General features: G+C 38.9%; 2 protein-coding genes across 2 annotated transcripts in view; one reads left to right on the forward strand and one right to left on the reverse strand.

Annotated features, from left to right (window-relative positions):
- The first annotated feature begins 4,127 nt into the window (after positions 1 to 4,127).
- Positions 4,128 to 14,325, forward strand: LOC137273679 (uncharacterized protein C11orf98-like). Its single transcript, XM_067806473.1, has 4 exons — positions 4,128 to 4,287; positions 9,421 to 9,548; positions 11,291 to 11,397; positions 12,555 to 14,325. Exons 1-4 carry the CDS (start codon positions 4,240 to 4,242, stop codon positions 12,638 to 12,640), a joined length of 369 nt encoding a protein of 122 aa, XP_067662574.1. The 5' UTR covers positions 4,128 to 4,239; the 3' UTR covers positions 12,641 to 14,325.
- Positions 14,326 to 16,969: 2,644 nt separating this feature from the next.
- Positions 16,970 to 20,225, reverse strand: part of LOC137273684 (choline transporter-like protein 2) — a 33,579-nt gene continuing 30,323 nt past the window's right edge. Inside the window, exon 24 of the mRNA XM_067806481.1 lies at positions 16,970 to 19,247. Coding sequence (XP_067662582.1) covers positions 19,108 to 19,247 — 140 coding nt within the window. The 3' untranslated portion in view covers positions 16,970 to 19,107. The remainder of the gene's footprint in view (positions 19,248 to 20,225) is intronic.

Raw genomic sequence — 20,225 nt, forward strand, 5'->3', positions numbered from 1 at the left:
CACCCCGATGAAGAAACCTAAGGATGGAAAATGGTACCTAGAGTCGCCCATGGGCCACAACACAATCCAGACAACGGTGAAGAGAATATGTGCTGAAGCCGGAATTGAAGGAAGGAAAACGAACCACTCGCTCAGATGCACTGCTGCTACCCGTCTCTACGAGGCAAACATAAGCGAGCAACAGATTTGTGAACAAACTGGTATGTAACTCAATGAATATCTGCAAAACACGAATGAAACTTGAAGTGACTGGGCCAAATTGCAATTTGGCGATTTTAAATGCTAGAACTTGTGATGTCAACATGTGTTATGGTTAACATGCCAAGATCCGGGTTCGAATCCCAATGATGGCCCCAAGCAAAGCGATTACAATATCATATAAATTGCTTTTCAAACGGTTATGTACAATTTGAAATGACTTATCAAGATGAATTCTTTTATTGTAGGTCACAAAAGCGAGGCAGTGAGGGTTTACAAGAGAACCAGTGATCAACAACAAGCAATGGCGTCAGATGTTCTCTCATGTTCAGCTCCAAAGAAAACTCAGACGTCTGCGACAGTGTCGGTTCCTACTTCAGAGGGAGATTCCGGTACAACACAAACTGTCGCTCACGGAAGTGTTACAATGACGTTCAATTTCAATTAAAACACTGTTGTCAGAGTTTTTGTTTTTCCTTTCCTGTGAATGCAGATTTCGGTGGCTGATCGCTCCAAACCGGTACTTTCGGGACGAGGGTTTACTCCTAGTAAAACCTGGGAATAGGTTTTACTTAAATCTAGTTAAACCTATTCCCAGGTTTTACATTGGGAGTAAAACCTCTTACCGGGTATTGGTGCAAGTAGAAAGGATAATGACCATTAAAGGCAGTGATCAGAATTAGGTTTATAACTGATCTTCAGTAACCCATGCTTGTCGTAAGAGAAGTCATAGGATCACCAGGTTCGCTGACTTGGTTGACGCAATCACGTAATCGTATACAAATTACGTAAGTCGATAATCGTGTCATTGATCACTGGATTATCTGGTCCAGGCTCGATTATTATAGAGGCACTATTGCTGAGTGCGGTGTAAAACAAAACTCACTTACTCATGCACTCAATCTTCTATTTTAAGGGGAAATGCTCCAAACGTTTTAAACAAAACCTGACAAAACGTGATCTCTCCATTCGCTGATGTGAGAAATAAATATCGTTAAGGTGTGACAAGGCCTTTACACTTTCATACCCAACTTTTCATGGGTAACCATGCCCTGATGTGTCGACTTTCTACAGGGAAACACCGCATGTACACGTAAACTTCGCCTACCACACCTGCATCTGTATCTGAGAACAAAATATATTTGATCGAACAAGAAGTATTTGGAATTTTATTCACATAACAGTACAATTAAGAAACAAGTGGCATAAAAATAGCGTTTTTGCATTTTTCGTAACTTTGTTTTGGATTCCATTGCAACACAATGAATAAAGCTGAATTTTTAACATCATTTCCTCCAATACTTTTAGGTATTTAGATCACAGCACTGTATATATAGCATGTTAAACTCCGATGTTTATATCAATGCTTAGATAAATCGTCGGAACATCCCTTGATCAACACTGACTGAAATGACGCCTTAACACTGAGTCTATAGACACCTTCCCTTAAGTATTAGTCATTGTATCGAACACCGTTTTTGTGTCAAAGATCACCTCCATAAACACAAATCTTTATCTAGAACACCTCCACCGTCTCAACAACTACCTATAATTAGGAACAAGTATAGTGACTGTCCCTGTCTAGAACACCTCCATTATGTCACTATCCATCTGTGGCGAAGAACACGTCTAGTCTCTGTCTAGAACACCTCCATTGTGCTGATCTCTATCTGTGGAGGTGGACATTTCTAGTCACTATCTAGAACACCTCCATTGTGTCAATATATATCTGTGGCGAAGAACACGTCTAGTCTCTATCTAGAACACCTCCATTGTGTCAGCACACATCTGTGGTGATGAACACCTCTAGTCTCTGTCTAGAATGCTTCCGGATCCATTGTTGCCGTATAGGTCCGTGGCAAAAAACATTTCTAGTCTCTATCTAGAATACCTTCATTATGTCAGTATACATCTGTGGAGAACACATCTAGTCTCTATCAAGAACACTTTCGTTGTCGCAGCAGAAATCTGTGGCGATGAACACTTCTAGTGTGTCAGTGGAGGTGAAGAAGGTGAAGAACATGTCTAGTCTCTGTCTGGAACGCCTCCATTGTGTCACCATCTATCCCTCTGTCGATTAACCACTCTACTCCCTCCCCTCATCACATAGCCTCCTCTTCATCCATGCATCAAGGCACTCCTGGGTCGAGCTCTGTACCTCAAATGCTCCGCTCTTCTCATTACGCGATCCAACTTTACGCTTTCCCTTTGCAGCCTTTGGGCGAATCTTTCTGAAGAGGCTTTTTGAAGGAGGAACATCGTTGTCGATGGTGGTCATGTGTTTGATGACGCTGCATTCAGCTACGGAGTCGTCGTCCTCAGCCACAACTCCGGGGAGGATCTCCTGAGGCCTTGTCCTCGGTCCTTTAGCTGCTTTTGGCCTGATCCTCTTCTTTGCAGTGACATCTTGTGCAGACAGTCTAGCAGTGTTCTTTTGTTCCTCTGTCTGAGACTGGACATTGGGTACATGCGGTGTGCGTTTGCCTTTGGCTGCCCTGGGCCTTGGCATCTTGAGCCTTGAATTTTCATTCTCACTAGAGGTATCTGTCTTAACGACCTTGATTTCTTCCACGGTTTCATTTGCCACAACGCTGCTATCTGCATTCAAGGAGAATTCATATTAAGTTCAGAAGCGAGATGCAAATAATACCTAATGTGGTGTGTGAGCTATTTGTAGGCTGAATGTTACGACAAGTCCTACTACTGCTACTGCTGCTGCCACTACGTCTTCATATTACTGCTGCTACTACTCCTTGCACCACAACCACAACAACAACAACAACAACAACAACAACTACTACTACTACTACTACTACTATTTCTTCTACCACTGGCACTGTTAAAACCACTATCATCCACCTTATTAGTGACACAGTTCCGGTTCCAGGTCCTTTGTTGAAGTACTAAACAGTAAAGTTCTTTCGCCTGTCTGATATGTTGTTGATGTTAAATTAAATAACTTAATAACTCACTAACTTTTAGATATGATGTCAAGATGGGAAAAACTTACTTCTGACACGTGACTTGTCAGTTGGTTTGATAGATATTGACACTACCCTGTTCTTGCCCTGCTGTCTTCGAATCCAGTCACGAAACTCCGTCCATCTTTCTACAAGGGTCATCTCACTGTGTTCTCTCCCTCCCCCACCCCTCCTTGGGGGCTTCTTAAGGAGGGACTGATTACAGCCCATTAAATAATCGATAAACGTTGTCCATCATGTGAAAGAATATAACGATGACAAACACGTCTTGCGCTCTCGATAACCCGGTGATTATGACGTCACGCCATTGATGACGTCATGGTATTTGTCCGGTGAGTGACATCTGAGTCTAATGTAGGCCACGCCCTCATCATTCCCTGCACACGGAGATATAAGCAGGGGTTAATTACATCACAGTGTGAAAAGATAAAGTGACATGTTTTTTTTCTCATTTAAATGAGCATTATGTTGGCATGAAGAAATATTTATTTCCTTTACACACGGTATTAATGAACCTGACTGAATTGAGAGTAAAAGTGTCACATAGGCGCTGGGATAGCCCAGTAGTTAAAGCCTCCATTCGATTCCCCACATGGGTACAATGTTTGAAACCCATATGTGATGTCTTACGTCGTAACATTGATGGAATATTGCTTAAAGCGTAGTAAAACGAAACCCACTCTCTCTTGAAAGGCGTCTTTCTGCGAAAACAATTTGATATAGAAACATAACAGAGATTTCAAATCTGAAATTTATGATTGATATATGATTAAATTTTATAGAACTACCAATTTCAAACCCTCCGTCACGCGTTATGCGATTCGAACTCGCGCTTTTAGAAATGAAAAATTTAGTCAAAACAACAGATAGAGTCCGCGCAAGGTTGTTCTCTCCTGTCTCTGCGTGCGTCCGTAAAATGACCACACTTCCTCAGACTGAGTGTACTTTAGAGTTGTCCTTCCTTGGTTGCGACACTTCCTGTTTTCGTTCGGCACGTGTTGAACTGTTGACGATAGAAAAAACTTTATCACGTCTGGTCTTAAAGTCAAATCCCAAGGCAATGGGCTTGTTTTCTATCAAAAGCAAGAAACAGTATGTTAAAAAGGGGGTAGGTTCACTATATGTCATGAGTGTGGATTTGTCATCCGTTTATCAACAATAATATTCAGACCATATGTATGGTCTCTGCAATATTGTATACACCCGCTACTACTATACATATCAAACATTGTGCGAACTGGTTGTTGTCAATGTTGTGTCAGTGAAGGCAAGTTTTAAATGATGAAAACTGACCACAAGTTGTCAACTTCACCTTGATCGGTTTTATTAAAAATAACTTCACTGATCAATGACTTGTCTGTCAATAACTACTGCCAGAGATATTATATGGTCTCTGCTGCCACTGACAAGCGACCAACACCTAGCTGTAACTCTTGCACGGCCATGTTGACATGCACTTCCACAGTATTTTACACGTTGACACATCACCAAAGTGATAGGCTATGAGTTAAAAATCAACAAAACCAATGTACTGGTAAACACATATAAGATGATCCACGACCTGACAAATGACCCAAATTTGCATACTTCGGAACACCCCACAGAACGATCCACTTGAAACAAAAGGGAGACAGGTTGTCTGATAAATATCGAGAAGTTAATTTTTCCCGTGCGTTTCATGCATGAATTGTTATAGCACACTCGATTTGGGAACAGGTACAATCCCAACGAATTGAACCAACACAATATACTGAGCAAATATGTTTAGGACCACCGATCCATTTCACGAAGCAATTTTCCTGGTTTTTTTTTAACAAAATTGTTGAATATCTAAAATGCTTGTCAATGCCCCAATCATCTATTTGTCTTCGTCTTAACTAAAGGTTAGCGTGGAATATCAGTGTCTTATGCCTGAAATTGCAGTCTTATCATTCGAAGGAATATGCGGTGTTGTTTTAATGGGTAAAGTTGACTTTTCGTCTGCTAAATATTAAATAGATAATAACTACATTGAACTTTTTAATATGTTAAAAGTTATCTGTTACTGAATGATGGTGGCTAAATCAGAGTAGCAAGGGGGAAATATTTTTATCCCATAATTTTGTTCCTATTTCTCTGTACGGGCTGATTTTCGTCCATAGTTCCGCTGGTGATCGACCGGGAATACATGTCTTGGAAATTTATATAACCGGTTCCAGAGAAATGGTTAGTATTCAAACAATATTTCCAAATATCTGTCATATTTTTAATATGGTCACCAAAAAATTGTGTACAGAAAACTGAAAATACCTTTTGACATTGATAAGTCAGTGAGAAATATCTTTGTACACAAATTTGTTGGTTTGGGGATTACTCAGTACCAGACTCAGTAGATTTATCAGTGACTGAAAAAATATAAAATACAGACATCTCACCAAAGATTACTCTTTTTTTTATGACAAAGTATGGGAACAGTAAAAACCTGTTATAGTATGTGTCAATTATTATACAAGACACAACAATGCTGGAAAATTAGGCGGACTTACTGATTTATGCTTTAATTATCACTCTCTGAATCAGTCTCGGTGTCTGAATCACTTTCAAGTCCTAAGTCTCTCACTAGTCTGTCAATTTCCCTTTCTACTGCGATTTCGCATTGCCAGTAACAATCTTCAATTGTTTTAACATGTTTACAACATTCCAACCATTCTTTTGCACCGATTGCAGACATCCTTTCATTTATAGCAACTCTTAAGGAACTTTTTGTGCACTGCAAGTTTTGTGAAGCGACATAATTTTTCACATTTGCCCAAATTAACTCAGTCGGGTTTAGTTCTGCGTGGTATGGTGGGAGACGTAGTACGTCATGACCATGTTGCTTCAACATCGTGTCTGCTCTGTAGACAGGGCCCGATTTGTTGGATTTTGCAAGAAACAATAGTTCGGCTTTAAGCATTTTCTCATCAAATGAGATATTGTGCCTTTGTAGCCACGCCTCTATGACATCTTTTCTGTTGGCGGTTGTTGGACATATGTCCACTTGCTTGCTATGATATGGTGCATTATCCATAACAATGACAGAGTGCAGTGAAAGGTTTGGGATCAACTTTTCCTGGAGCCATTTGGAAAAATTATCGAAGTTCATCTCGTCATGATAGTCTGCTGGTTTGAGTTTGGAATCAAAAACAAGCAAATGTGGTGTACATGCAACCATGTTTCATCGATAAAGATGAGTGTTCGATTTTCTTCTCTGTATTTCTTTATTACACGCAAGTATTGCAAACACTTGGAAACAGTGTCTTTACGTTCAATTAAAAGTTTACGGTTTGACTGCGTTTTTCGCCACCTAAACCCCATGTCTTTCCTTAGAACCCTTGTAGTTCAGCTGGCACTTTGCCATATCATACATCGTATCCAGAGTGGGTAGTTGTTTTTTAACGCCATATAAACCTTGTACAAATTGAAGGACTGCACACCAGTCGAAATCATCAAGTTTGTAACTGCAAGTTTTGGGTTTGCGCAACTTGGTGGGACTGATAAATGTAGGTCCACTCGCACTCCTACCACCTTCTGCCTTAATGCGCTTTAAAGTTGCTGTTGAGAGTCCAGTAGCAAGGCTACTTTGTAAAAGAGAATCTACTTTGGTTGCACAATTTTTGTCTATATACATGATAACATTGTATGCTATCTCCCTTGCCTGAGAATGAACTATTTGCCCATGTTTTCCTAACTTGGACATTTTTTACTACAACTGAAATTTGTTTAACAGTATTGAGACAGGTGTAAAACAGTAGCGAGACTGGTGTTACACAGGTAGCGAGACAGGTGTTAAGCAGTAGCGGTGTTGATGTCATGTCACGCTTAGCATGTATTTCACGTGCATAATCATCAAGCTACCTGTAGCAGCCAAGTGTACTCGCCCAATTCATTGTACTGCCTCTCTTGTCACAAATGCGTTTAGTGCGCAGGATCATCTAATATGTGTGTAGCAGTAAGTGTGTGTGTGTGTGTGCACGTGTGTATCACGTGACCATTAGTTTGTTGTCTCATGACCGTTGTTGACATGAAATTTCATAAATGATCAGACTTGAATGAAAATCATCCTGGCTATGTTGTAAATCTATAACATATTACGGTTCAGTCCATGAAAATACTGATTTTAATTTGTCTAAACAAACCGATAATACCAACATGAAATCACTAAACTTTGAATTTCTTTGTTTCCTTTATCGTTTTGTGGACTCAACAGATACCTTGCAGACAGTTCTGACCAAGTATAACTAGCAGACGTCAATTCTTTCCCTTTTTCCTTACTATTTTCACTGAGAAAATGAACATTACCAAACCTGCACACAACTGCTCAAAAAGCCAACTTTGATAGTACAGCCGTGTGATTATCTCAGGTCACTGACAGGTTCGTCAACATTTTCCCTAGCTTCTGGTTACATAGTTCAGATGTTTATCATGGTTATTGTATTCACTCTGTGATTGCACTCAAGAAACTTATGTTTTGACCCTTTTCAGGGGATGTACTTTGTCATACATAATGTGGCCCTAATTACAAAAATATCTCATGTAAGCCCAGACTATCCCAAAAGTTATCACAAGAAGGAAGAGTTAGTGTATTGTGCTATAAGCTGGATTTGCTAGTTCTGCAGTGGTATGTCCTAACAGTAAATCTCTTTTTGTAATACATTGTATCTTATACTCTTGTATAAATTTGTATAATAACAGATTTTAGGGATGGCAATTTTCTGCGAATCCGTGGCAATCTACATGCCAAAGACCCAGGTTTGATTTCCCAAATGGGTAGAACGTGTGAAGCCCATTTCTGGTGTTTACAGACTTGATTTTGCTGGAATATTGCTACGACCAGTGTAAAACTAAACTCACACAGTTGTATATGTTTAAATGACTGTTAGTGTTAAGAAATGACATTTTCCACCAAATCGAATCAAGCTGTTTTCTACTCTGACCTGTATGGGAGCATGGCCAAGAGTGGTCATATGGTATACCAGTTAATGAGTTAATGTCCTCATTGAATAAAACAAATGATAATCTAATCTCCCCATCATGGTTATTTTTAAAAGAATTCTAATAAACAAGAATTGTTTAAACCAGTCTGGTCAACTCCCATTTGTGAAAACTCCCAACTGTGAGACTCCCAACTGTGAGACTCCCAGTTGTGACACAGTGGAGAACATAATCATGAAAGAAAACACACATTACTCCCCTATCCGATACAATAGATTAATCCTAGCCATTTAGGTTTTAGCTAGCTAATTAAGGTTTAGCTATGGAACTGAATCGTGTGTGTAACAAATATTTTATTCTATTAAATGACATTAAATCATATATTAAATCATGCATAACATGGTATTTTATTTATCATTACAACATAACATTTCAGTCCAGTATGAGAGAATTTTTTACAGATATTCTGATGGGGTATCTACCTAATCCACCGCAAATGATAAAATCTGACTGCATAATTTATATAAATGTCTATCAACCTTTGACTGCTCTTTTCGATTACCATTATATGGCAGCAAGTACCGATGTTGACCTTGACCTTCATAATCTATTTCATTATTTCTGTATCTATTGATTTTCTTCATTGAAAACAATACATGCCCTTTAACAAACAATGTCTTCTGCATTAATAAACTCAGTAATGTACTATGCTTCCTGTGGGTACTCTTCGACAACAGGGCTGCTCCCACTTTCATTGTAGGGATATGGTAACACCACCTGTGTGCTCTCAAGCATTAATTCTCACAAATGGGAGTTCTCACAAATGGGAGGACATCACTGGTCTTATTATCAAGATAATGTGGCTGGTGAAAATCAAGTCAGACTAGTAAATGACTACAGCCACTGGCCTGACTGGCAAGTGAATTTTCATGAGGCCGTTTTTACATCAATACATCAATCTCTCTGACTTGTTGCTATGATACACTTTAAATCATGCAAGATTATGGCCTGATAAAAATGGTCATCACATCAGCAGTATAATAATGAAACCTACATTCAAATTTTGGGCTAGTGAATTATTTTGGATGACAATGTTTGGAAACTTCTAGTAGAGCCCATGCAAATGTATAATATTTGGTTAGTCAGATTACTGCACTTTGATAGAATGAGGAAAATCAATGGACTTCATGCTATAACATTGTATCAAACTCATTTAAGAATTTTTTTCTCTGAAATATGTACTTTTCAGGGACTAAATGCCAGTGTATTATAACTGTTTATTGTACAGGGACGGAGGAAAAAGGGGTATGTCCCTTGTAACAGAACAGAGAAGAAGAAGCAGAAGAGGAACACGAGCAGTCAGGTGCTTGTGGAGGAGGATGAGCTGATGAGCCGGGAACAGCTGCAGAAGAAGCTGTGAGTCAACTTCTTCTCAAGTTTTCACATGTCACTGTGGTGTACCCCTACACTGGGGTTGTTGCTGGAGTATTTGTTGAATATTGCTGTGATATTTTTGGAATGTTGCTGTGATACTGTTGGAATGTTTCTATGATATTGTTGGAATATTGATCACCCCTTGATGGCATATTGTCGGAATGTTGCTGGGATATTGTTGGAATAGTGCTGTGATGTTGGAATGTTGCTGGGATATTGTTGGAATAGTGCTGTGATGTTGGAATGTTGCTGGGATATTGTTGGAATATTGCTGGGATATTGTTGGAATATTGCTGGAATATTGTTGGAATGTTGCTGTGAATGTGATATTGTTGGAATGTTGCTGGGATGTTGTTGGAATGTTGCTGGGATATTGTTGGAATGTTGCTGTGAATGTGATATTGTTGGAATGTTGCTGGGATGTTGTTGGAATGTTGCTGGGATATTGTTGGAATGTTGCTGGGATATTGTTGGAACGTTGTTGGGATATTGTTGGAATGTTGCTGTGAATGTGATATTGTTGGAATGTTGCTGGGATATTGTTGGAATGTTGCTGTGAATGTGATATTGTTGGAATATTACGAAAAGTGCCAAACATACTACAGTAATATTAGCACCAAGAAGGGACGTTATAGTATGAGAGTTAGGATCCTCTAATTGCCACAGCTGCTGAAGGGTCACATGTATTTGATGGGCATTCTGTGGAATGGGTAATCATCAGACTTATCATTTTATGTACACAATACCGGGGGCAACATTGAGGTAACGATTTTACACACATTCATTGTAATCTGTGTAACACAAGATTCTGCTGATTTATGTTGGCTTAATACAAAAGGCAGCATTGCAGTGTTTTGTTTACAAGAAAATTAGGCATTAGCTGATTTGTAGACAAGAGCAAAAGGAGACAATTTATCATTTACGGTTCATGACTGCTAACTGGAAGACTGTGTTGTCAACAGTTACATCCTTCTGATTTCATCATGGATTCCAGTTTGTACTGGCCAAGGAAGATTGTCAGGAACTAATTTAATGGTGCCACTGGCACTTAAGTAAAGGGAATTTGAAACATTTAAAGTTGCTGAACTAGATTTCCTTTTTGTCAGTCCTAGTGATCAAAGGCATGAGCATCAATCTATCAATTAGGATACAATGACATGTGTCAACCAAGTCAGTGGGCCTAACCAGACAATCCCGTTAGTGGCCTCTCATTGGTTGGATTTTTACAGCCTTTGTTTCTAACTGGCAACTTCAAAAACAGAATAAGTAAAGAAGGTTCTTCATTCATTATCTGAGAAAATAGAAATGGACAAGCTAATACTGAGGAAGGTCTGACCACGTATGGCAAACAAGGCTTTGGAAATCTTTTGTGAATTAACATTTATACTTTTGTGCCAAGAGACAAATATTTTGATGACACAAGTTATAGCTGTCATTCAGTTTATGAATTTCTGGATTTCTGGTCCAAGGTTGGTTTTCAGTGAGCTATGCTTGTCGTAAAATGTAACAAACAGGAACAGGTGGGCAGTGTAACAATGCTGTACAATGCTGACTTGGTTCACACGTCATCATATCCCAGCTGTGTTGATCAATGCTAATGTTGTTGATCACTGGATTATCTGGCCCAGACAAGTTATTTACAGCCCGCCGCCGTATAGCTTGAATACTAAAAACAACAAACAAATAATTGACCAATCAACTAGACTGAATGTTACATTTTTCAGGAAGAACCGGAACTCCAGTATCACAGTATCAGGGAAACGTCGACAAAAGATGTTGAAGCGGCTCCGCCACTCTGTGAAAGATGCCAGCAAGTTGGTACAAGTCGATGGTAGGTGGGATGTACACAGGGTTGGTGGTTTGAAGGTCAGAGGGTCACAGGTTTTTGGCATTTTTATGCATCAAGCCTTGGACAAAAATATGTATTTAGTCTTGAGAGAGACATTGAAATTGTTGAAATAATCATCTTCAGAAAAGACAAGAAGAGGTACAAAGTGTATTCCCATGAAAACAATTATGTATTCTTATCTACATCTACATCATCTGTCACTGGTAAGGTGAAACACCTTTATTGTGATGCTCTTATCTGTGAAGGTCTAAGTTAGATTTGACCTTCAGTGACCCATGTTTGTTATAAGAGCTGACTAAGGGGATTGGGTGGTCAGGCTTATGGACTGGTTGACATATGTCATTGTATCCCAGCTGCACAGATTGATGCTCATGCTGTTGATCACTGGATTGTCAGGTCCAGACAAGTTTTTGCAGATTGTCGCCACATAGCTGGAATATTGCTGAGTGTGGCTTAAAAGTAAACTCACTCACTTATTGTGATGCTATACTTTTGAAGCAATGTTACTGTAAGTTAGCTTTTCACTGTATTAAGGAGTGAAGCTGGGAGTTATTTACCTACAGTCAAACTGTCGGCACTACAGCATTCCAAGAACAAATTCCATCATTGCTTGTCATACTTATTGTTTCCCAGGCTGGTGCCTGGCATTAAGAGAATAGAACCAGGACTGGTTGGTTTGGACTCAGGAATCTGTAGAAAGTGTCTGAGTTAAATGTGAAAAATGTTGCATCGCGTCTCGGTGGCTAGGTATCCATGAAGATCAGTGTTAGAATTGATCTTCAGTAACCCATGCTTGTCATAAGAAGCGACTAACAGGTTTGGAGGGGTCAGGTTTGCTGACTTGTTTGACACATGTCATGGTATTATTAACAGACTATAGAGCTGGGATATTGCTGAGTGCAGCAATAAACAACAAACAACCAACAGCTCTGTGGACAAGACTTACAATTATTGCCCATATCCTTCCTACACCTCCACACACCCACAAATACACACACAACGTGGCTGTGTTGACCATGTTCTGTAAGCCCCATTTCACTTCAAATCCACTTTAGCGAGTCTATTGTGTTTGCAGGCTCTTATTTAAGCCTTACTACATGGGATCATCCATCACATCAGTAATTGTCTGTGTTTTACAGTTGAAATGGAGGAGGAACCAAAACAGAAGAAGAGCAGGAAGAAGAGCAAGAAGTCAGGGGAAGTGGATATGGATGAAGACTTGTAGTCATGGAGAGGAGGATACTGCTTGATGTCACCCTGAGTGATTTACGCACTTTCACCTCTACACCCTAAGGCATCATTTTCTTGGAAGAGTGATTCAGGTCGTGGTGAATGCCAATAGATGTCTAGCCGGACATGCACATATCATGGGATAATGACATGACTGTCACAAAACACCTGTTCATGAGCACCACATCCGGAGGGATGGTTGTGGAAAATGTTTGCTAGATGACCCAGTGATTTTAATGTTGTGTCAAAAGGATCACTGTGCTTGTCATTCTTTGTCTATTTTGGGAGTCCAAGAGTCGAGAGCTCACGGTTGAAATGACGTTGTAAATGCCTGTAAATATGATGTTAACATTAGATATGTCTCTCTGTCATTGTCCTGTGTTTCATATGTTTCACTTGATATGATACATTTCACTCATCGCACTGAAAACCTGGTTTGATTCTCACTCAGATACAATTAGTAAAACCCATTTCAGGTGTGCCCCTGCCAAAATATTGCTGGAATACTGCAAAAAGTGGCATAAAACCAAACTCTCTTGCTAATGTTGTGAAAAGAGATATTCAGACAGATTTCTGTCTCTTAAAAACACGTAATCAGTGTTACCATGTAGACAGCATAGAGCCTTTTATGTAAAAGTATTTGGAATTTTTTGTATATCCTGTCATTTTTAAGTATCTTATGATTATCCTGCCTGCTGTTTTTTGGAATGGCATAAGGACAGGATTCTGATCCACAGAGCATTCATAATTTTACGACTTGTTGTGACTATGTTCATCATTGGCTTATGAAGGATGTAGTGCTTAAGGCTGCAACAATTCATCCTGACCTTGGATTTGATTTGATTTCGATTATGTACTCTCTATTCGATCATTTTCGATTTGATTCTTAATGCAAGTGAAACATCAGATTTCATTTAACTCTCAGGGTCTGTTGTTTTATTGTGAAATCTATAGTCAACTTGGTGATATCTGGTAGCAACAGTTCTCATTTGATATTCATCAACCACTCAGTTTCAGTTTATTTCAGTGCTTGAAACTGCTTGAATTGAAATCACATTTACATTCTGGCTGTGTGGAAATAATTCAAATAGGTATTCAAATATTGAATCAAAATACTGAAAATTATTATCAAAATTGTAAATACGATGTCATTGATTCGCTTTCGATGAATCAAACTGATTCTTGCAGCCATGGTAGTGCTACAAATGTTTTGTGGATAGGGTCAATTAGGGGTAATCGAATCAAAGGATTCTATGTTAAATTGTGTCATGGTATCTGAGACAGGCCTCGTAAAACCAACATTAGTCAGAATTAGGAAAACTGTTATACACACATGCTACAAGAATGCTGTAATCTCAAGCATGCCATGATAACCCTGTCAGCCTTACCACCTACATCTGTGTCATGGCATGTCCTTCCGATAATGTCAACTATGACAGGTTTATATGTATGTTCTGATGTGTTTTTCTTTATTTACTCTTAAATTTCTGAATTGTGATGGTGAAGAAAATATTCCAGTTTCGTTGAGAATGCTTAAATGAGAATGTATGACAAGATCTTCCAGTGAAGTGTCATCAGATCTTGGAGCAGTGATGTAACCTCCTGAAGTAAAATATCTGACAGTGGATTAATGACTCATGAGATGTAAATGTCTTGTATTAAAAATACTTACATGTTGAAGATATGGTTTTCTTCTGTGTTTCTAGTTTTGGAATTGTTTTAGCCAGAATGGGATGTCAGTTGTTGTCAGAGAAATTCTTATTCAGGTGTTGTTAGAAACTTTGGGGACGTCCACAGTAGTGAAGTAGAAGATGTAATCGATCTCTGTCCATTCGTCTGACCGTCCATGACCATGTTGTTTCAAGAGCATATTTTCACTGTTTTCAGCAAAACTTGGCAGATATCTCAAACAGATCTGGAAGTGGTGCCTTTTGCTATTTACAGATGTTATTGCGTGTATATTTTTCATGATTTCCATGGAAAATGCATGGACGTCTTTTAAAAAATCAGGTTGGACTTAAAGTAATTGTGATATGATTTGTCCTATGAAATATGTGGGGATTGTAAGGATCTGTCATCTTCTGGTGACTCTTGTTAACCAAAGTAGGCCTTGGAAGGATCTTCATTTTCAGATTTCTTACACAGCCTTGTCCCAGCCGTGTAAAATAATGAAATGGCTCAATCAATTGTAAGATTGGATTATGTTCAGTACTTTATTGATGACTGAACCTTACACTTGTTGAAAAATTAGTCAACTCAAAGTGACAGTGGTGAAGCCTAATGGTTAATGTGTGAAGCCCATCCCTCCGGTCACCTGTCATGTTAGTGCTGGACTAAGCATGCATTTAGTATCATGCATCCCCAGAGATTTAGGACATATTTTATCTGTGTCCGGTATATACATTTGTGCATACATATTTTAGTGTTGTGTGAAACACTTAAGTATGTTGTGTACTTATTCCATCATTGTTTGTTAAATGCTACACTAAGCATTATTCCAGGGATGTTGTTGCAGACTGTCAGTGTCCGGTGCAGACAAACTACTGATATAGCAATATGAGAGATTTCCTGAGCATCTGCCTAGTCACTTCACCACCAGATCCATGCTGATTCCGTTTGGAAATTGGTCCCTATCCACCAGTACTAGGCACAACAGTGACCAAGTTGGTTGATTGTGTTTGATCATATACAGAGCGCATTATTTTTCATGGGAATGTCTTGTACAAATGGGGTAGACTGATTTTTGAAGTCCTCACTCATCACTCCTAATATATGCACTGCATGAAAATAAGGCCTCTTTGACCAACAGAAACGGGCTAGATTTCTGATGGACGGTCTAAAGCTACAGCTAGCCACCCCAACGGTCTGGTGCAAATTTTAGATGTTCCATACACATAAATGAATTCTTGGTGTCTGGTGCTCACATCCATTTTGGGCTGGTAAGATTTTGAACTTACCAACTCTGATGTCTGGCTGGGGTTTTGGCTTGTGTCATACACTGCTGTAAGGCAGATAGTTGTAGTGAGCTTATGGTATAGTGCCTACATCATACTGCCCTTTGTGCGTACACTCGAATGTGACATAGTTTTCATACATGGCTGAATTTTAGCAGGATCCCACCTCATCTGTCTTTTGAGACTACTCTTGGACTTCTGATCAAAATGTTATCTCAGGCACTACTGATGCCATCTTTTATATATTTATTGATTACATAGCCTTCACGCATCATTATCCAAAGCATTTAACTGGAGTGATGTTTAACATAAGTGAAACTGTTTGACTAAAAGGTTTATTTTGGGGATTGTCCAGGCCAGTCCAGACTGAATTAGATTCACTGCTTCCACACAGCTGGCATATTGCAGACTGAGGTGTCCAGACAAACAAAGCTAAAGCTAAACTGTTGCCCTCTTCAGTGATTAAAGCATGTGGTTTAAGTGTTTGGTCTCATGCCAAAGACCCAGGTTCAGTTTCCCACATGGGTACAATGTATGAAGCCCATTTGTGGTTTCCCATCCATGATATTGCTGGAATAGTGCTAGAAGTTGTGTAAAACTAAACTTGCTTCACCTGTTTGCCCCGATGTCCCCGAAGTTTTTAATGTACACTTGCCATGTTATACGAGGCTCAGTTTTCTCTACAACCTTTTTGACTGTGTGGGGTACATATAGCCTAATGGTAACAGATGAGTGGCGGAATACCTTGGTTCGATTTCCTGCATGGGTAGAATGTGTGAAGCCCATATCTGTGATGTTGCTTGAATATTGCTAAAAGTGGTGTAAAACTATACTCAGCTTCCAGTAATTTGAAAATGTAACCATGTTTTACCCATATACAAATATATGTAACTACCTTACTTGAGACAGGTTTTCAAAATGTTCTCAGACATATGAGAAAAAAGTTACCTATATACCTTTCATTACATTTTGATGTTTGCTCTGATTTAGGTGTATAGTAGCACCTGGTAATCTACACAGCAGGTAAGTGATGGAACATTGATTATTGAACTACACAAATATGCTTGTATGAAGTATATTAGTATAAACTGTACTTATTTTGCCTTTGTTTTCCTGACACATCCAGATGGCTCCAGGACATAAAATCATTCTTCCTGGCACTATCTATCATTGCTACAGAATTACCTCGCACGGGCACATCATGGATTTGTGATTGTGGGTTTCTTTCACTTTTGTTTCATCCTTAGTGTGGCTTTTCAGCGTCAGTCCCAGTGGTAGAAATATATGGGAAAACCTGCAGCACAGGCTTTTAGCCCAAATTAGTCACGTACTCACTCAACATATACAATTCACAATAATCCTAGGGAGTGTAGATTTTATGTTTTTATTTTTGTACAATGCTGAAAATGTAACAATTGTGTTGCTGGTTAAGACATACTGGTGGTTTAAGGATTAATGCTCATCATATGCACGTATTAAAAAACTCGTTCATTGGACAAATTGGAAACAATATTCTCATTGGTGGATTGCAACACTGTACATGTTGAAACAACAAATCTCGTATATATACATCACAAAATATATTCTTTGAAATTGCATAAAACATTGGGATGCATAAGTAACAGTATAAAAACTATTTGTATGGGGTATATAAAACATACATTTAATTAAAACAAATTCTGTTTTAGAAAAAAGTAATAAAAACTAGAACAACTATTTTTACTTATGAAAGGTTACTCGAGGATTATTACATAAAGGATCCGGTTTAGACATGTCATCGACATTGCCGATAGGCTCCGATGAAGATCCAGGTAAAAATTGGTTTTCAGCAACCCATAACTGTCGTGTCCACTAACAGGATCTGATGGTCAGGCTCGCTCGCTTGTTTGACACATGTCATCGTAGGTCTACCCCAATTGCGTATGGTCATGTCATTCATTGAATTGTCTGGTCGAAACTCAATTATTTACAGACCGCCGCCATTCTTCTAAAATATTGCTGAGTTGGGCCTTAAACAGAAATTGGTCCCAGGAAAGAGGCGAGTAACAGATCTCTTGGACAGGCGCGCTGACTTGGTTACGTGTCCTCGTAACCTGGGTCCAATTAATGTCAGGCACTGGATTGTGTGATCCAGACTCTACTACTTACTTGGTGTCATGTCACTAGAATATTGCAGCTTTAAACCTGGAACTGACAGAATTTGCTATTTACACCTGATATCCAGCATAGTAAGGTGAGTCGTTGTTTCCGTCCATTCCTGGGGTTCCCTACTGTGTTGTTGCTAAAACATTGCGTTGAAACTAACTCACTTACTCACGCACTGGAGTTTCCTAGTGGACGTTTCATTGCTGACAGGTCATAATATGTATGGAATTACTGTAGGCAATATTAAACAACAAACAGAGACAGGCTGACATAGTAACAGCATTATGAGATGATACCACCGAAATATACAAAGTGAAGTCTGGTTAAACGTAATGTCACTATATGAATCAGGTTATGGTCATCTTCAGAGACATCTTCATTGGAACTTCCTTGGTACAGAATGATCTAGACGGTGTCAGCCACCGACAAAATCTTGCAGAGGAAATTAATGTCTACAACCTGTGAGGTTTTCGTGAAAAATCCCCTCAGGCACGTTTCACATGTCTGATGATAGGTTGGTGTGTTTTGGCATCCGTATCATATTATACTAGTTTTAACCACTTCATATATCATTTATACAGCTGTAAAGATCAAAATGTAGTGGTCCCTCTCAGGTCGTTATTGCTGAAGTTTATTTTAGGTGTTCTAAACGCTCAACGTCTGTAAACTGATATTTACCACTGAACGTTATCATGGATTGTAATTTTATAGCGGGTTTTGATTCTTCAGGTGCTAAATGTAAAACTAAACTAAATTAAAGTAGAATAACTCGGTGGCAACTTTTAACATAAACGGGTATTATTGTTTTAGGCTCGTCACTAATCTAGCTAAACATCATAATCCCCAACAACTTGAAACATATGACCAGACTGAGAATGGTTTTCAAGCTGAATAAAGGTAAAACCATTATTTTTTTTATAAAAGTAATAAAATCTGATTTTTCCTGGCCCCATTATGACAGATTTTTGTAACCCTGCCCCGTGTTTTGCTACACTTTTCCCCAACTCCCGCTGATTTCAGTTTTGACTATGGGTACACGATCATATTGATCAGACCAAACGATGTTTGGATGGTGTTTACCTAGCGCTGACATACTGTATGGTAATGTGAAAATGCTTTTCGTTCAAAGAAGCAAATCTTCAACCTGAGACCGCCATGATTTTGCTGCAATAGTGCGTAAAACCTTATCCATTCATTAATAGAGTCCCATCAAACTCACTCACTGTTAGCCATTAACCGTTTGGGCACTTCCTGGCAATCAACACATATCAATACCTGGATGGATGATCAATACCGAAACTGAACTGTTAGGATCTGATTTGTCAATAGCCGTTTGACCTTATCAGTATCGTGTATAAGGAGGTTAGTTCTTTCCCCTGTTGCGCCGGTCACCTTCATCATTTGCTGGTGGAGCTTTGTTTTTCTTGCCCAGGATTTTCTTCAGCTTTTTGCTCATGAAGTATGGCTTTTCTGGGGATCCGTCGTTTTTCTCTATATCCATTACTGGAAAGGAACAAATTCATCTATACCATACATTTGACAGTGTTTATGTGAATACATTATGGTGAATAACATTAAAAATCATGATAAAGAATAGTGTACTAGTATCGTTATGACCCAATATTAACTATATAGAAATGTGAATAATTCATATTACATACTGCCTGGAGCGTTAAAAGAGGAAACTGCAGTAGATTCTCTCATGAGGAAATACGGTGATCCAGATAATTTCTTCTGGAGCATCCTCTCGTCATTGTGTGGATCTGACAGCTTAGATATGGCAGTACATACGAGACAACAAGGTCACGATATTGTGCGTATAACAGAACACGTTTAACGTCATATCTTATCAACTATATACTTTTCAGATAGCTAGCTGCAGAAATGTGTCCGTGGCGGATACTCTAACCAGTGACCTTGGAGCGCCATGTTCAATATTTCATTATTTGACTGACAAAAATGCTGGAGGTCCTTGAACGAACAGTTAATGAGTCATGGTAACAGGTGTACCGATACAGAAGAATATTTATCGTGTATCGTATCTTCTGAAGAAAAGTCACGATGGTTCGATGTATGGTTTCACACGGAATACTGAAGAAAGTACACTTTTTGTGTAAATATTACAGACAACAACATAAAATAGATATTTGTCAACCAGAAGAAATTTTGGCTGAGCCTTTGTGGTTGAATCACCAATTTAGAAATAGTAATTTCGTGATGGAAGGTTGGTTTAACAGAGGTAGGTATACAATAAGAGATATATGGGGTGATAATGGTTTTCTGTTTCTTAACAATATAACAAAAAGATTTACTGCATCAAAGGAACAATTCTAGAGCACAATAAAGTCATCGTAAACATTCCCAAATCTTGGAAAAATACTCTTTTCTCATCATGTAGACATTCAAAACCTCTTACTGAATTTTCTATGGCATACTTATAGCAAATGATACTCTACCTACAAGTTGGCGGAAATGGCAGAA

Source organism: Haliotis asinina, chromosome 2 (genome assembly GCF_037392515.1).
Source record: "Haliotis asinina isolate JCU_RB_2024 chromosome 2, JCU_Hal_asi_v2, whole genome shotgun sequence".
NCBI classification, from domain to species: Eukaryota; Metazoa; Mollusca; class Gastropoda; order Lepetellida; family Haliotidae; genus Haliotis; species Haliotis asinina.